Source organism: Aptenodytes forsteri, unplaced genomic scaffold (assembly GCF_000699145.1).
Source record: "Aptenodytes forsteri isolate BGI_AS27 unplaced genomic scaffold, ASM69914v1 Scaffold223, whole genome shotgun sequence".
In the NCBI taxonomy this organism is placed as follows: Eukaryota; Metazoa; Chordata; class Aves; order Sphenisciformes; family Spheniscidae; genus Aptenodytes; species Aptenodytes forsteri.
The window spans coordinates 87,656-107,007 of record NW_008794742.1 but is presented as its reverse complement, the minus strand read 5'-3'; the positions used below and the strand labels follow the sequence as shown (position 1 = coordinate 107,007).

Sequence of the window (19,352 nt, the reverse complement as noted above, 5' to 3'; positions counted from 1 at the left end):
CACATGACAGAAGTGTTGTGGATAATTTCAAGGCTGGACTTATTCTGTTGTAAAATGTGTTCATTTACCGCTTTATCTCTTTAATGAGTTAAGAACATTTTGTATGAACATACACTATCTCTTAAAACCTTATCAAAATACAATACCATATACAGTCTTCTTTACTAGAAATACATCTCTAGTGAAAACACACAATATAAATAGTCTATTAACCCTGAATGAAACCTTCTGCCATGGCTTTAAAAGGGAAGGTTTTAACAATTGCAAAGAGGGAATAAAACTGGCCACAGCAGACTCAGTCCCTCCTCTTCCTCCCCTCCAATTAGACCTAAAAAGAGGCCTTATAAAACAGAGGGCAAAACCCTTTCTGGTTTCTTTTAGATTGTAGATCCGAGCATAGATCTTGCCCATGCCAGATGAGTGTTCTGATGTAGGCAAGTGTTGACTGACTGACTGGTTTGCTCCTCTGCTTCTGGGGCTCTTTGGCACAAAGGAAGACTTGAACTTTGACAGGACAGGCACAGACAGCTATGTACCTAATAGCCTCTGGATGTCGGGGCTGTAGCTTAGCTCTACAGCGCCTTGTGGGAAGGGAGGAAGGATTGACATCCCTACACAGCAATTTATCTGCAACAAACATGACCCCCTGAACCTTCTTCATGCTTGGGAAAAAGGGGAGGAATGAGGAAATGCGAAGAGGAAATTGTTCCAGCTGAAAGAGAAAAAGAGAGGAAGAGACATAGCTAATTCTGGTATTATGCTTCAGGTCTCTTCATTATCTTTTCTACATTCAGATTTTAATGTAGGGAATAAAGGATATTTGTTTGTTTTATCTGGAGTTAGACTGTTTTCAGTGGTTGAAAGTGTCCCTTTGGGATGTAAATCATCTTTTCTCATTCCCTAAGGAAGTATATTCTGCCCCTCAAATGCTGATCCTTAACTTGTGCTTTCCTTGCATGTGGCAATTGTCTGCAGAGAGGTTGTGTTGTACAGCATTTAGAGGACAGGTAGTGTTAGGCTTTCTGTGTAATACATCATCTCTATTTTCTTCACTCTCTGTTGGAATTAGGGGTGTTTTGTAGAGCTACATATTAGGGCAAGAAAACCTGGACATTTCAAGATTTATGCTGCAGACAGTCATTTTCATTGGTACCACTGTGCCCAGGAACATTTATTTATACAATCAAAAAATAAACCCAAAACTCAACCCTATAATTTTGTTATTTTTAAAAAATATCAGAACTTAGCAAAACATCTTCTTAAAATTTCTATTTTCAAACCTCATATGTAGCACACCCTTTTATCTCTGAACTGACAGTGTCATCTCAGTTGTCCACTGATGATACAAGAAAATATTTCACATTAAAATGTGATTACAAATAACCAGAATGACATTATCTAAGATGTAAAGATCAGCTGCTGCTATTCTGAGCTAGGTTTAGAGATGTGAAATTTTCTTGTACAACAGCATAAAAAATCAGCTGTGAAAAACTGCACTACAGTTTTTTGCAAAGCTCTTATTGTAATGGCATTAAATATCTGAAGCATCAAAGAACTCAGAATCTACCAGCAGCTCCTGCTCCAAGCCAATCTGTAAAATACCTTTAGAACTCCTGCAAAATTATAGTCAATGGTGCCTTCATAGTCAGTTGATAGAGATAAAAGTCAGTTATGATCTGGTATGCGCTCTGTCTTCTAGCACAAAAGGAAGGGGGAAGGAAACTGAAAAATATTGAAAAATTTATTTAAAAATACTTTTTTTCTGACAGGTTTTTTTGGTGCAGTTAATTGAGGGAATTAATAGTCACAAGATGGAATATCAAAGTATTAGAAGTAGAAAAGAGATTAATTGTTTACAAAGGTAGCAATAGCATCCAGAGGGCAAGTAAATCACTGCTAAAGTACATACAAGCTTTGGAAGTTTATGTCAAGCCAGGGTCACTTTTAGCTTTTAGGAAGAAAAGCTCTCTGGAATACAATGAACCTATAAGGCCCCTTGCAAGGTGCTTTGCGTTTCCTTCTGAACAGTTTGCCATTGGCCACTGCTGGTGATGAAAAATGTGGACAAGATGAGTCACTAAACAATGCCTGAACCCCCTCTTAGTCACTCCCACCCACTGCTGGCTTGCCCTTTACTTCAGCTTGGTACATGAATTATATCCTAACCACTTCCTTAACCCCAGCACCTTTTGGCAAACCATTTGAAGTCTCTCCCAATTGTAAAATGCATTTATTTCCTGGTATAATACACTTCCCTGCTGGGAGTTTGATTATTATCTCTGGTTAGAGTATCTCAAGCCTCACAAATATATTTTCTCTTTCAGTTTACCGCACACAGATATATTTCCATCATTTGCAATAAGGCTGTAGCTTAATAAGTCACCTCTTGTGAAAGCTACAGTATCGCTTTCCTTAAAATCTGATTAAAACTCTCTATCAGTGTAATGCACCCAAAAGTTCTGGCCATCTTGGTCTTGTCCATGTGCTGACACATGTGCCTCTCAGGCAAACAACATGACGTTTCAACATGTTCCCCGCTTCAGCTAGCAGACAGTTGCCATTTATGTATATATGAATATGCATTTGTATGTGTATATATAAAAATACACAATACATATACATACATATATAAGCTGTGCTGTGCAGGAATCTTCCTTTTGTTCTGTACACATACAGCGCTAAAAACCATTTAACTTTGTTTTTTAGCTCAGTGTATCAGACACTGCCACTGTGCACATACTAAATTATGACTGCAGACTCTGGATCCACAATACATCAGGGACAGAGTATTCGAGGGGGTATCAAATAGCATGACTTTCACTATCTTTTAAAAGACTTAAATTGCAAATAACTGCATGTCCCAACAGTAGAAATACCTCATTTTGGTGCCACAGATTTGAAAGTCATCTTTGGCAGTGTGTTAGGCTGCTATATGTAATTTTGCTGAAAGATGCTCATCCTTGAGAAGTAAACTACCTGTCCCTGCAAAATGTTTAGAATGACCCTTGTGCTATTTTCTCATGAAACCCATTTCCTTTGAAAACACATATGAAAAGGGGAACATATTTATTTCATACCAATACCAATATCTTCCAATACCTTATCTCCTGTCTGACTCCATTATCTAACTAATAAAGAGGTGTTTAAAAGCAAAATAATTTTGTGACATTTTCTAGCCACTGACCATGGCAGTAATATGACAAGTATTATTTTGCTCAAGATTCCTCTGAGACACTCACCATACACAAAGCAAAGAAATAATCTTTTTTTCTGACAATGAAATGAAATTCTTCCAGAGTCAAAGATCTTCAGCAGCACTGAAGGCGGTTACATGGCAGGAGCAGCCTGCCAGGATGACAACACAATGTCTATTCTTATCTTGTCAGGTTTTATTTTTGCCTTTTTTTTCTCTCTGGAACTACAGCTTGAATACACAGCAAGGCTGGATTTTCTGTGGCGTGTTCAAGCAAAAGAAGAAATCAATGAAATGAAGGAGTTAAGGGAGCACAATGAAAATATGCTACGGAATATTTTACCCAGTCATGTTGCCCGTCACTTCCTGGAGAAGGATCGGGATAATGAAGTATGTCTCAGTTTTATTTCTGGTACTTTTGTCTAATTAACAAAAGAAAAGCAGATCTGTTAGTAAATTGTTAGAACTTAGTTCTTGACAGGATTCTTTACACAAATACTGCCAATATTTGGTATCTGATCCACATTAAAAAAAACATTCATGTTTTAAAGTAAAGGGTTCTGCACCTCTAGGACACACCTGGAGTGGTGTTTCCAGGTTCAGGCTCACCAGTAGGAGACACATAGACCTACCAGAGCAAGTCTAGCCAAGGGCCACCAAGATGATTAGAGGCCCATGACATAGGAGGAGAGGCTGAGAGAGCTGGGTTCATTCAGCCTTAAGAGGAAAAGGCTGAAAGATCTCATCATTGTCTTCAGCTACCTAATGGGTGTTTATAGAGGAGACAGGGCCAAAGTCTTCTCCAATGTGCAAGTGGAAGGACAAGAGGCAATGACACAAGCTGCAGGAAGAAAAATCCCTGTTAGATACAAGAGAAAAAAGATCCCTGGGAAAGTGGTCATTGCATCACGGTTCAGAGAGGTTGTGAAATCTCCAGTTTTGGAGACATTCAACCCTCAACTGAACAAGGCCATGAGAAACTTGACCTAACTGGCCCTGCTTTGAGGGGAACTGTATTAGATGACCTTCAGAGGTCCATTCCAACCTATGAGTCTATGAAAATCTAGTTTTCCTAAAAAAGATATGCAAATTTAACAGAATGCCTGAGCAACCTTAAGATAGCCCAGTGTTGCAGAAGTATTATTACAGCCCTGACAGTTATTATGGAAGGAATCTGTGCAACAGGCTGCAACAGACCTGAGCCTCCCGCACCTTCAGACCCAAGAGAACATTTTTGCCATTTCACATTGCCCCTGAATTGCCTCTTTGGGGCAGTTATGAAATACCCATTTCAGAAACATAGTTTGTGGCTATGTGCCTAAAGAATGCTTGTAGTACACAAAGAAAAGCTTGACAATGGAGTCTCTGGATATTCCTAAGACAGAGTTTGAAGATAGGTTGTTGAAGGGATAAAGTCCAGAATTTGTTTCTGAAAGAAGCAGTAAGTTACCTACTCCTTATTTGAAATAAGGCAAATACGTATTATAATATTATCTGTGAATAAATGCCATTGTATGATGAAACTGGAATTTTCTCATGTAATGTTGGAATTATCTTTTATAATGAAGAGGTGACAAATGTTGCAAGAATCAGGTTGCCAGCACTGACATATCTATTCATTGTGCAGCAAAAAGGAATCAAGGCTACCCTTTTCTGATTGTACATTTTGGAAATAGATGTAGCCAGATAAATTAGACTGCACAATGAGGAATCATTGTGTTCTGAAGATGTGATTTCAAATATCACCTAGGGAAGGACAACATAGTGAGAAGCTACAAGAAAAGGCACTTTAGAAATCAGCCTCTTGAGGAATTTTACACTCTGTGGGTATTAAACTGCCATAAAAACACTGCTCTGCACATAGGAAAATGTATGTGTGAAAGCAACCAAGTTAAAATGCTTCATTGCGAATGGAGCAGGCCCCGGTACCAACCATAAGTGTGTTCTGACACATCTGCATTATGGATTTTCAGGGAATACATGTCCTCTCTTACACATTCATTCACATACACTCACATGCATAATAATCTTCAAAAGCAAACAGATGCCCCATGGATCACTGCTGATGCTTCAATAATTTGCCACTGAATTCAATTCCACCACCCCTGCTTTGTGTAAGACAATTTCCAGAGTGACTATACTTGGGGATGATTTATGCATGAGCTGGCTGACTGTAACATCTACCAGATTTCAGTACAATCAATCCTGCAGTTCATGTCTGGCCATTAAGTTAATTTCTCTGCTCTCAAAAAATGAATTCCCAAATGTGTACTGTAAGCATTTTCTCATGGATGTGTTATTTCTGTCTTGATGCTTCTTACCAAAAATAGAAAAACTGAGCAGCTGAAGGCTCAGCCAGTTGTTTTCTGCCTTCACGACCTGAGGAAAGAGTATGCCTGAGTGTATATATGCTTCTCCTAGCACATATTGTCTAGTCTTCCATAAGCATCCACGAACTAACGTGTATTACTTTTTTCTATACCTATGAGAGGGAATAAGAGTGTCCTTAGAGTATGGCTTCCATGACCTTGCAGATGTTCTTCAGTGAAAGAAAGTGTAAGAGCAGGAAGGGAACCAATCGTTTTTTTTCAATCAAAGCTTTGTAGTGTCCTTGGAAACCAGCAGAATTTTCCCACTTTTACTGTAGGACACATTGTTAAAGAGTCTAGATAAGTAACAGCATTAGCAGCATAGCTAAGTGCAGGGCAGGGGTTCAGGATGCTTTTCTAAGGAGAAGCAGGATGAAGGAAGAAGAGGAGCCTGAGGTATTCACATTAGGTGTATCGCGTCCAGCAGTAAGTCCTTTTATCATGAGAGCAAAGCACTAAAATTTCCTAAAGCACACTAACAAGAACATTGAGAAGCAACTACTCCAAGTCAGAATGTTATAAGAGAAGTCCCAGGACAGAAATGAAAGCATCGGCCATTGGGTAAAAACTAGGGAAGTTGAAGCTAGAAAAAAATTAAACAAAAGAGAATGCATGTGCTTGTATATTAGCCACTAGAAAAGCATCCCAGGATTTGGGGGGGGGCACTATGTCCTTGGCATTTTTTAAGTTGAAATTAGTTTTGTTCCTAAAAATTTGGTTGGGTTCAGAGAAGAACTGACTGCATTTTCACATATATAACCACAAGAACCCATCCATAAATAAATCTGTCATTCAGTACCAGAGTCAATTATATGAATAACATAAGTGGAAGCTTATCCCAGGGCGTACTTTATTCTAATAGCCTCCTGTGTCCGATCCCTTATAAGCTGCTTTCTGTCCTCAGTAACTCCATTACCACCCTCAGTTCTGTTTCTCCCTCCTTTCAAACCCTAAAAGCAGAAACCAGGCAACCAAATGGCTCCATAGTCACCTTAGGAGAACCACAGTTTACCATAGAGTAAGGGCTCTCTGAAAACCTGTGAATAAACAAACTTGTAAAGAGCTGCAGTAGTATGAAGTATAAATTATCCACCAGAAAATGTGGTAACTGAGCGGACTCTTTACAAAGAGGTCATATTAGACATTTTAAATGGTCCTATCTGATCCCTGTTAATCAACAAATTTAGAAATATATTGTCAACTGCAAACATTTATGAGACAGACTTAAACAATAATAAATAATAAACAGCAGGTTCCTTTTACTTGCCTAACAGTGTTTGATTCTCCAGTATTCATACCTGCAAATGAATTCTTCATTTCTTAAAGTGGTTCCCCGTATAAATCAAAATGAAAAATTCTATTTCATTTTTGCTGGTGTAGCCCCCTGACCTCAGAAGCAGAAAGAGCAGGCTTTCAAAGAAAGGGCAAACCCTGCCTACAGTCCATGATAAAAATGTGAAAGCTGTCAGTCTCTTCCTGTTGAACTTGGCTAACACTTAATATACTAATGCTAACCTCAGGTATTAAGGTATTATCCATGGAAAAAATAAGAAACCTATTTTAATTGCAGCCAATTATATTCTCTTCCCTATATTACTACCTAAACTAATTTTTCTTCATTGTTCTTTTAGGAATTATACTCTCAGTCCTATGATGCTGTTGGTGTGATGTTTGCTTCTATTCCTGGATTTGCTGACTTCTATTCCCAGACCGAGATGAATAACCAAGGAGTAGAATGTCTGCGCTTGCTGAATGAAATCATTGCAGACTTTGATGAGGTAATACTAGCTACTAGAGGAAATCTGATAGCGCTTAAACGATGAGTTCCCAAATACCAAACATGTCATCCTAAATTATCAAATTTAGTAACTATTCTCCTTCCATTAATTGTCTGATTTTTTTACTCCAAGTACTATCACAATTGTCTATTTTGCTTTTTTTGCACTTAGTCTTGCCAAACTTTGGTCTGAATGACCTAGTGAGATAGAGACTGAAATCAATAGTTAATTGAGTATAAACATGCATAAATAAAACTACAATCTGCTCCAGTGTATCTAGAAGTAGAACATGCCTTAATTCTGTAGAAGAAAGAAGGATGAAGGTATTTGCAACAGTTCTGGAAAGTAGTGGTCTAAATCCAAACAGATAAAGATATTCTTTTGAAGACATTGGTTGAATGGACTCAATAAATGTTAAAGGTAAAAGTGTCAAGTTAAATGTGAAGCACACAGCTCAGAATCAAATGTTGGGTAGAGAATGAAAGGTAGTTACATATTAACTGAGGAGACTTGTCTGGTCAGGTATGTTATGCAGAGGTAAATGAAGTAAAGCTGCTTGCTCTACTGAGGAATTCAGAGGTGAAGGGAAATTAAAAAAAAAAAAAAAGAAAAGGACATAGAAGGGAAAAGAATTTATTTAGGTATCCTGTCCAGTTACTTTCAGAAAGTGAGCTGAGGAGGGGATAAGATAAACAGGAGAAGAAAAGTCAGATCCCCAGTGTAGCTATTGCCAGGTGGAAGCAAGGAAAAATTGGAAAGTGAAGAGGAAGTCAGGAGCAAGTCGCATGCTTGGTATTGCGTATTCTGCCAACTAGTTAGTAAGAAAGCTTAGACAGGTGGTATCATGTCCTGCAATGAGCCCAAGAGGAATTAAGAGGAATTAAGAAAGGGGACAAAGGATAGACCAACAAAGAGCTTTGAAAAAACTTTAAAACTAGGAAGGGTGCAAAAGTAAGGCCAAAATTACATAGCATGGGGAATTTTAACCTATACACTGCAAGCGGTTTTCAGGAGTGTGTAGCCCTCCTGAGATCCCCGAGTGGTAGAAGCAGAATCTGACCCATCTCTACTTAACAGTGAGATTGGATCTGTGTGCCAGACTGGAATGATCCAGAAGGAAAGGGGGAAGGGAAAGGGGGAAGGGAAAGGGGGAGGTGGTGCTGGTAACATTGGTCTGTGACTCTGTTTTTGGAGAAGTTATTTAAAGAGAAAGTGGGAAAAAGAAATCCTTCTCAGAATTCTGCTGAACAAGGCAAGATTAACACTAAATTGGACAGCAGTGGAGAGGGCACATGGATAGCAAGAAATTGTTGAGAAACAGTAAAAAATCTTACCCAAGAAACCTGTGTTCTGTTTAATCTTTGTTTATCCCAAGGAATTTTTTAATTCATTTCTCTGTTGTGGTAGAGGATCAGCTGGAGAAGTGGTAAGTGTCTTGTCAGCTTAAAATTAAGATGCAGTTCAAGAAAACAGAAGGAATGAGTTTGTTCCCTCAAAAGGAGCTGGAGCTGGATCTCGCATCCCACATGAGCTATGGAACCATCGAGCAATTGTCTAAACCAGAGAAGGGAAAAACTCCACTTAGATTGTGGTTTGAGAAAAGAGAACATCTTTGGCTCTCAACTCAAAAAGCATTATTGGAGAGCAGAAGATTGAGTTTTTGAAAGAAGACAAGAAGGCATACTTAGTCTTTGCATCTGGACCAGGAATCTGCCCATATATTAGGCATACAGAAAACTTTTTTCCAGAAAACTAAAGCATTGACAGAGTTCAGACCTCTCCAGGGTTTAGCATACAGCTGAATGCAGATTTGAGAATTAGTGTCTTTTTTTTTTTTCTAATTTATTTAGTTCTACCTCAGCTCTACTTTAAACGCCTATCTCTGAGGATCTAGCCTACAGTTTTTGTTTTGTTTGGGGTTTTTTGCTTTGAAGAGCAAGTATCTCCAAGGGTTTCAGAGGAAGGTACTGGAGGAAAAGATGAAAGGAGAAGGCATATGACTGAGAAAAAGAGATTACGGGAAAAAAATCTTTTTTTTTTTTTTTTAATTCCATCCTGAGCAGCAAGTACCTAAGGCCTCTCACAAGTTTTGAAGAATTTATTTTCAATTTGCTCCTCTGGTAGAAGTTACATTATCTTCATTTTGTAAGTGGAAAACAAAGGCACCAAGGGGGAATTGACTTTCCTGCATTTTTTTGAAAACAAAGATACCTGTGCCCACACCAGAAGCTAGAACCTAAATATGAACCCAGATGAGGGTCTTAATTGCATCTTCATCCTTCCTCATCCTGGGCCTCTGCATGGAGAATGTTCACAGAGTGGTAGCTCATAAAAACTGGACCAGGGTTAAGACTACCAAACTCTGAGAGACAATGAAATTGAGAGTTTATCCATATAATTGGCCAGATACTAAAATTACTAGTGGGAAATAGAAGAATTCACAGGGGATGCATCCCTGTGCATTTTAGTAGAAAACAAAACTACTCTGCTATGAGAAGAGCTCTGTCACCTGCTAAGCTCCTGCACTGATTTCCCTATAGGTATAAATACCTGCTTCTTATCTCTGAGATCTTGCACGGCTGTCAGCGTGTTTCTTGATTAACAGTTTTGTTTTTCTTTCCGGATCTGATTAAAATGATTATGGCTCAAACTTAATGCAAAGCCTATTGCTATGAATTAATTTAAGATATTTTGTCACGCACGTTCATATAATCTTCACAACAAAATTCCATTGCTGCCATGGTGATTACTGAAGACAAGGTTTTCATCAAAAGCCCTAATACAATATTACATTCAGGCCTCTAGCACCTGCTCTGTAATTAATAAAGGACCTAATTAGGGACTGTATTATGTCCCAGACATGTTTAGTTGAATAATAGATATGTTCTTGGTACAGGTAGTAAATGAAATTATGTGATGCCCTGCTGACTGCTAACCTACTTCCAGCATGGTCATGCCGTTAGTTTATTCTGTCTAAGCAATTTGAAAGGTGATATGCTAGACAGAACAATTGAAGTGAGTAATCCTACCCATGGAAAAGGAATCAGAAGTAATTTCAGGTACAGTGTTTCAAGACCAGTAATGTTTCCATGTAACTGTTGACTGACACTACATGATGCCACTATTCCTTGTTTTCCATGATGTTTCTTGCCAAGATTGTCTGGTGTCTCAATACAGCCCTGGAAGCAAAATGCAGATGTGCAGCTTAAGATCAGAGCAGATCTGTTAGCCATGGGAAAACTTTGCTCCTCAACATCACGTGAACACCTCTGTAGAGATACCCAAATGTAGAAGTCTTAGCACAGGAGTGTAAGACATTGGTACCTGGTGCCATTTGAGAGATCCTAGGTGATTTGTGACACCCACATGGGATCATCTGGTCCCATACTGCACCATCAGAAAACTCATGCTGTTCTAGAGCAAGCCATTGGAAGTTTTTCAGGGAAGCATGCTCTAGATGACACTAGTCATCTATGTTTGGACAACTGAATTGAGTTCCTAATCTGAAATCAGAATCTAACTGTGATTCTTCTCCTTTCCTTACATAGATAATAGTAGTAGGGATGATGTGTCCATAGGGCCAGGAAGATGTTTGTGAATGAAAGCAGTGGTAAAAATACAAATTGACCCGGTTTGGAAAATGTGATAGGTGGATGAGAGGGAGATCTGGGTTATTTCTTTCTTCTTCTTAGAGGAGTTTCCTTGTTACTACAAAACAGAAAGCTTACAATCCAGATCTGTTATTTTGTTTTCCAGGTAATGGATTAATGTTAGAGAGTCAAAGCCAGTAAAATGAAAAAGAGTGAACGGTGGAACAGAACCTGCCACCAACAGCTGCACAGGGTAGGAGCCCACAGAGGAGTCAGGTTGTGACTGGGTCTTTCTTAGGGAGCCGGGGGAACCTGGTCCAAAAGTCGGTGTTGGGGAGTAGGTGATTGACTCTTCCCAAAGCACAGCCTTTACTCAGGGTTATTTTTCCCCTGATGGCTCACAAATCTGTTGATTTCCAAATTATCCAGGCTTCCTGTCAACTGAGGCAGAATGGAAGGTGTTGGTTTCTGGACTGGCAAAAGGAGATTTTTTTTTTTTTTAATTTGACATATAGCATCATTATAGAATACAGTTATATATAATTTCCTATTTTGTACCCAAGCACAGAGGTGCTGACAGGAACAGTTCATACATCAAAAAACAAATATGAACATTGCAAATCTACTTTTATAATTACCCGGTTTTTATATGACTGTAGTCTTAAGACACATACAGGGCTAAACTCCCATTCTTAGAGATGTTGCACCAAAAAAAAAATATTGGAACATTTCTCCTGAAGATCATGAGTCTTGAAGGAATTTTTTTTTTTAATGTAATATTCTTTCTAGCTTTTTAAATCTATCATTTTTGTATCTTAGTGATATTACAGATGGGATTTGTTCTTTAATAAGAGCTTTCTAGTTCATGGGCTCTTTTCTCCCCCCATTTTCTTTATCCTGCAGTGATTTACACGGTGTTTATGACAACAGATTTTAATATATTATGTTGCCACAAATAGAGGTTTCGGCAGAACTCAGGATCCTGCTTTCAGACTTTGCTGATTACTTTGCAATTGTGTGCCATGTCCTGGAACATTCTCTTTTGTACTACTTTGTACATGTTTCATTGCATGTGTATATCCCAGGGTCTGACCTCCGTATAACCTTGGCTGTACGTGAATTGCGGCATCAAGCCATTAGTTGCTTTTCAGATACCAACCACATTCTAACGTTTGAAAATGTTCCCTGGAGTATCTCGGTAAATTAGCAAGCCTATTTAAAATGCTGTAACAAATAGAAGCTGATTTAGGACCGAGTTCGAATATCTTTCCCCAATATCAAAATCCATCATCCTGTCATACTGTGAAGAAAGTAATTGGTAAATAAACCATTATATGAAGAAGGAAAGAAGCTATCTAACAGACAGGATAAAGCAGGAAAAAAATAGAGATTTGGAAACAGTAATGAACGAGAAGAAAAAAGATAACTTGAGATTATTTCTTCTAAATTGCCTCACAGCCAATAGGTTATTTCTTTCTTAAAAAGAGTCATTTTAGATATTTATCATACATTTTAAATTACTGTGCTGTTTGCTGTTGCTTCCAGCAACCATCTGGAAATGAAAATATAGGCTGTTTTTAACCAAGACCATTTTCTTCCCCTGCCCACACACCTGGTGCTCTCAGATTCCTCACAAAAGCAGAGCTACAAGAAATGATCTTTTTCTTTAAAGAGAGCAGTTGGAAGAGCTGCCCTTGTAGGAGGGAAACGTAGATAATGGGCTTTTCTGGCAGTTTGAAGAAAAATGAGAAGCAGGTCAAGTTTTTGGACTTTCCTGACTTGGAAGGGAGCCTTTAGCCATATGGCTTTGCATTCCCCACGCACAATGCTGTGCAGCCTCCCATTAGAGACAGATGGTGTGATATCTGTACATGAACAGCAAAGCTTCCAAGACCCCAGCGCTCCGGCTGACGTACGCTGTGGTTAGTTCAATGGCAGGGGATATTTCATGTTATGCCTTTGGTATGTTTCTCCCTTTGAATGAAATAATCCCTTTAGTTTTTAATTGACAGGAAACTCAAACCCACAAGATGGAAAAAGAATACATGACAGTGTATAAAAAAAGGGGGAAATGCTTCATTAAATTTTTGCTTGACCACAGCAAGAATTTTTTCATTTAAATCCCAACTAAGTTCAGCCTTTAGAACTGAAAGTTTGAAATCCCTTGTCTCTGTGAAATGTTTTTTTTTTTTTCTTCCAGGATTGCCTAACCATATTGATATCTAAATTTATTAGATACCATACTGCTTATCATGAAGTTTCCCAGGGTATTTTGGTATTAACATCAGCAATACACATTTTTAAAGCCTGTGATGAGGTGATATGTGCCCATATCCCACATAAAGCTCTATTGTCATTGATAGAGTTCACAACATGAACTCTGCTTAGGTCTCTGAAGGAATGTAAGGCTCTGGCTTCTATTTCATGGAAAGTCCTAAGTTAAATTGTGAATATGGACTTGGCATAGGGACCAAACTGTCACTCCCACCCCACTCAGTGCTTTAGTCGCTAGACTAAATGTATTATTATTCTTCTTGCAGATTCTCAATCTGACAAGTTCTTTATGCCTACTTAGCAACTACAGCTATCCCAAACAGATACAGATGTTTACCACTTCCCATTGGTTCCCTGCATTTTTTGTAGAAGGGGAAAATACATAACAAAAGTGCAGACTGAATGACCCAATGGACATAGCAGTGTCAGGTCTGACAATAAATAGAAGCATGGGATGCAGGAGGACTTGATCTCTTGTAGAAATTCTTTGGAGGTATCTACCTCCATCCATTGGCTGTGACAGATACAGATGTTTACCACTTCCCATTGGTTCCCTGCATTTTTTGTAGAAGGGGAAAATACATAACAAAAGTGCAGACTGAATGACCCAATGGACATAGCAGTGTCAGGTCTGACAATAAATAGAAGCATGGGATGCAGGAGGACTTGATCTCTTGTAGAAATTCTTTGGAGGTATCTACCTCCATCCATTGGCTGTGTAAGATGGTTAAAATGTTTATTTTAAGTGGACTGAACTCCCTTTAACACTGGTCTCGTCACCTGAAATGTTGCTGTAGCAGCACTTAATTTGTAAACTGAGTTCCTCCAAAAGAGATTTAAGAACCCTTTTAAGTGATCAAATATTTTTATATTCACACATACATACACAGAGAGTTTGTCTTCACTAATTTGCAGTGATGATACCTCAGGAAACGCAGGACTCATCTGCATTTAAGTTAGGTTGGAATATGCGTGTCTTATATTATCCATTTACCAAACAGCTTTACAGAGCACAGCAGGATTTAGCTCGAATGCACCCTGTGAGTAGATGATATTGCAAAGAGTCCCAGCTCAGTGTGCCCCAGAACCCAGAATGAACTGTGCACCATGACCAACTGGAAGATACCATGAGTGTAATGATTCATTTCGATATCTGTAGAAGCATTTTGCATTAAGAATTACAGAACTAACAGTGGTTTTTTTACATATGTGTTAGTTACTAGGTGAAGAGAGATTTCAAGACATTGAAAAAATTAAAACAATTGGCAGCACATACATGGCCGTGTCAGGATTATCACCTGAAAAACAGGTAAGAGAATAGTTTTCTTTAAGAAGCAAAGCTTTTGCTGTGTCCGACCATTCATGTTAGAGAATATTGGTGTTATCTTTCTGGTGTTCATAGAGCTGTGTTTGCTAAAAGGAAGTAGACATTTGGGGCTTCTGGCAGACAACAGTTGCACTTCTTGATGAATTGAAATGCCATCTTGTGCTCAGAACAAGAACCATATGGATTCTTTCCTCAAATTTAGGTTTATAGGAGAGAAAAAAAAAATCTCCTTTCAATCACACTGATGTGAATCTAGAGCAGGTCTATCTATACCTTGGACATACTCTAAAGTTACCACTGTAACTCGGACCAGAATCTGGCTAACAGCCTCCAATAATCTATGAAGAGAGAGGATCTATTAACTGACAGCATACTTATGCAAGTGTAAGGTTACATTCATACATTTTTGTGATGATGTAGCTGTATATCTACAGACAGTGCAATAAACTATACATCAGAAAGAAAGCAGACCCATCAGTTCAACTGAAGGACATCACAAAGCCAGAAGTCTGCACGTTGCCCTCACTTGCAGAGTGCAAACCAAGCTGAGGGAAAAATCACCCACAGAGGACATATGCACAGTCACAGCCAGAAACCTCATATAAGTCAGATGTGAGAAATCCATTCATAATTACAACCAAGAATATGCCTGGAAACGGGGTCTCCAAAGGAATAAGATGAGGCTCTAAAATACATCCAGCGAGAAGTTGGCTGTTGTTGAAATCTGTCTTGCTTGGCAACCAGTGCCTCCCCCCAAGGAAGAGCACCACAAAAAAGGGTGTGCTGCTCCAGATCAACCACAGAGTGGGAATCAGATCTGCCTACATTGATTGCAACCGCCAGGAAAGCAGAAGCCAGATTAATGTGAGCTTTATAAACTAGAAAATTTCCATTGTCTGTTTAGAATACATTATAAAACATGTGGAGTGTAACTAGCTGAGCATCTCCCACCTACAGAGTAACAAGTGATGCCGACAACTGGAAATCCACAAAACTAGGCATGCATGAGATTTTTGCTTGTTCCATCTCAAAATGCTTCTGTGCAGAGATGAGCAAAGAAGGACTGAACACCAGGGAGGTAGCTGGTTATAGCTACACAGCTCCTAACCACTTCTTTTGACTCTTGATGTGGGTAAAAATTCAAAGGGAGAAAATCTTTACTGCATTTCCAAGACTGATTAACTCATCCTTTTTCTTGAACTATAATAGCCTAATGGAATTTTTATGTATGTTTTAAATATACTTATATTCATATATACATGTCTATCACCTTGTCAGCATCTAAGAGGTGAGGGCTGCTGAGGGAGGTTGGCATGCTGTGAACAGAATGAGGCTGAGGGCAAGGATCGAGCACAGTGTGAACAGAACAGGGTGATGCCAGGGAGATGCTTATGTTGAGGAATAAACACTGAGGACGATGAAAATTGCAAAGGCCTGGACTGCATGACCCAGGGGGAGACTTGCAATGCTTTGTTCCTATGGACTGGAAATTTGTTTAATGAAAGAGTTACCCAGCTTCAGAATAGATGAGGTGACATCATACCATTATCGGGCCAAAACCATGGCTGTTCCTTACTCCACTGCCCACTCAGAGAAACAATTAAGGAGTTCACTGTCCTCCCTTGAGAGTCTGCCCCACCATCTGCTCTGTTGGTGTTCTAGGAAGATCAAAACCCACTCCTGGTCCCCATCTGTATATTGACTGCCCTGCAGGAACGGGAACCCTGGGAAAGGAGCAGGGAGTGACTTCACTGCTTTAAGCAGAGGCGATTAATGAGCTACAGAATAGCCTTTTCTCTCCCACTTAACTGGTCCCAGGTTGCCTGGCTTGCCCTGTTGTTCCTGTCACTATTCCACCCCTGAGAGCACTGGAATTGGTGGTTTTCCTGGGTGACAGTTTCAACAAAGGAGAATTATGTCTTTCATTTCTTTCGCTCTACTTCTTGCTTATGTGGGTCATCCCTGGTTCTCACCATATTTTGTCCCTTGCACCTAAGCTAGCTCAATCCTCTCCATACTTTCTTTCTCAGCCTTAGATAGATTTCACATGCCTTATTAATTCCCATGATCGCCTGTCAGATTATTGACAGGAAATTACTTTCTTTGGTACTTCATGCTAAGTTGCTCTGTATCCAGGTATACAAGTGTTGTAATATAAATGGGAAGCATTACCATTAATAATACCCTACTTCTCTTGGATCTAGTATGTTGAGACTGTTCTTACAAATTCTAAATTCAGATACTTGGCACTTGGTAGGGATGGGTGGGAGCTCGGAAAATTGCAAAACCTTTCTAACATATTGGTTTATAACTTACTTCTCAGCAATGTGAAGACAAATGGGGGCATTTGTGTGCTCTGGCCGACTTCTCCATAGCTCTGAATGAAAGCATACAGGAGATCAACAAACATTCATTTAACAACTTTGAACTCCGTATTGGTAAGCATAGTTCAAACATGAGAATTAAAATGTGGTTTTGTCTGCAAGGATCCGACTTTGTAAGTGCACCCCAGGAACATTGCAAGGACATGTACAATTTAAAAGACTCCAAATACTGTATCCCCTGTTTTCAAATTGACTTCATCCCAGGCAAAGTTAGAAATAAGAAATACTCTGCAGATATACTCTGCAGAATATGTGCCCTGATTTGGGGACTGCAGAAGTTCTAAGGTTTAGTGAAATGTGAATACATAGTTAAGCTACTGTCTTTAGCAAGTCTAGCCAAGAGGCCACAGGTATAACACAAAAAGTGAACTGGGCAGCCCAGACCCAACCCCAAGCTTGATACTGGCTTGCACAGTCTCTAATTAGTCTCCCTGTCTTAGATTTTTCTTCAGTAAAGGAGTAATAGTAGCTTATCCTAAACCCTGTGTGTAGTACTTTGGTTTTGCACAAAAATTGAATTCCAGTTCTGACCTGACCTGTCCCAGTGGCAGCAGCTCTGAATTGCTGTGATGGGGAACCTATTATCCGGGATGGGATATCCTGGATGGCTAGTAGGATGAAAAAATGCCCTGAATATATGGCACATGACAGGAGCAAATCTGATAGCTTCTCATGCTGACTGGATCACTGGCCAAAACCAAAAACCACCCAGAAGAAACATGTCCTTTATAGACAATAAAAAAGCTGTATATTCACCAGTCACAGCATGGAGGGTCGCAGCATCACTATCTGTGATCTGCACTTCCTAACAGTTTTGAACAGAAAACGCCCAGTTCCCAAGACTTCTCAGGGAACATGTATCCACTCTTAGTAAGTGTGGATCACGCGCAGAGATTTCATAGAGCATAAACACAACAGTATTTGGAAACCATTTCTATCACCAATTTAAAAAATTCTTAAAATCCACTCTTAGTAAGTGTGGATCACTTGCAAAGATTTCATAGAGCATAAACACAACAGTATTTGGAAACCATTTCTATCACCAATTTAAAAAAAATTCTTAAAAAAAAATCTAAAAAACTAAGATCCTTTTCCCAAAAATGTGCCTTTCACCATCACCAAATGTATTCTTAAATCACTGCTGCAGAAAAAAATAGTCTCTTCTATATTATTGCTTGTCTTGAATTTATGCGACAATCTTACAAGATACAGTCTTTCAATAAATTCGTAGAATACTTTAATATTTTCACTTCATGGAACATAAGAATGTAATTTCTTGACTGTATAGCACTAACAAATTTGCCTTTAACAAGTATAGACCCAGAAAGATCCTTCCAGAGAGATCTTTCCTACTACATAAGAATCAGTTTGCAGGAGCTTTGGCAATAGTGTGCAGAATACAGATGATATGTAAGTACTGTGGTTCCACTGTGATGGACGTCCTATAAAATAACTCTGTGGATATCACTTTTCATGTTTTCTAGCTCTTCTGGCCTTTTTTTCTTACTTTCTTTGTATATACACCTCTCCATTAAGCTTACAGATAAGTGTATCTGAACCAGGCTTCATCTGGTTCTTAAGTGCAAATATGGTTTTCAGCCATTCTTGTCTAACTGGCTAGCTCTTCTCAATTTTATTTTTTTTTAACAGGGATTAGCCATGGCTCTGTGGTAGCGGGAGTTATCGGTGCTAAGAAACCCCAATATGATATCTGGGGCAAAACGGTTAATTTAGCAAGTCGAATGGACAGCACAGGTGTTAGTGACAGAATACAAGTGCCTGAAGAAACGTATCTGATCCTGAAGGATCGAGGATTTGCCTTCGACTACCGAGGAGAGATTTATGTCAAAGGTATCAGTGAACAGGAAGGAAAAATCAAAACATATTTTCTTCTAGGAAGAGTTCAACCAAATCCTTTAATCTTACAACCAAGAAAACTGACTGGACAGTATTCATTAGCAGCTGTTGTATTAGGACTTGTACAGTCTCTTAACAGGCAAAAACAGAAGCAAATCCTTAATGAGAACAATAACTCTGGAATCATAAAAGGACACTACAACCGGAGGACTTTGCTGACTCCCGGTGGATCTGAGGCAGCAGCCCAGGCAGAGGGGGCTGACAAAACTGAATTGCCATAATCAGCATTTTGTTTGTGTTCTTTTTTTTGTATTTCTTTTATATATAAAAATAAATATATAAATAAAAAGGGTTTAATTTTTTTAGAAGGTGTCATTATTTTCTGGTGTGATGTTTCTCTGAGATTCAAATTCCTACATTTTAATAAATGGTGCCACCTTCTCTCCCCCAGCTGTGATTAACCTCTGAATGTCCGGACATAGTAGCTGTAGGCCACCATTCTGCTGTGCCAGCTATCTGCAGAAAGGGGCAAGAACAAACCTCTGACTGGAGGGATTTAGAACGTAAATTGTGTAGGGAG

The 19,352-nt window shown here is 39.0% G+C and overlaps 1 protein-coding gene across 1 annotated transcript in view; it reads left to right on the top strand.

Annotated features, from left to right (window-relative positions):
* ADCY8 (adenylate cyclase 8) overlaps positions 1 to 19,053 on the top strand; it is a gene marked incomplete at its 5' end in the record, with an annotated part of 137,749 nt that extends 118,696 nt beyond the window's left edge. The window contains 5 exons of the mRNA XM_009273979.2: positions 3,425 to 3,583; positions 7,194 to 7,340; positions 14,421 to 14,513; positions 16,855 to 16,969; positions 18,566 to 19,053. Of these exons, the coding sequence (XP_009272254.1) occupies positions 3,425 to 3,583; positions 7,194 to 7,340; positions 14,421 to 14,513; positions 16,855 to 16,969; positions 18,566 to 19,053 (1,002 nt within the window). The remainder of the gene's footprint in view (positions 1 to 3,424; positions 3,584 to 7,193; positions 7,341 to 14,420; positions 14,514 to 16,854; positions 16,970 to 18,565) is intronic.
* Between the last annotated feature and the right edge of the window lie 299 nt (positions 19,054 to 19,352).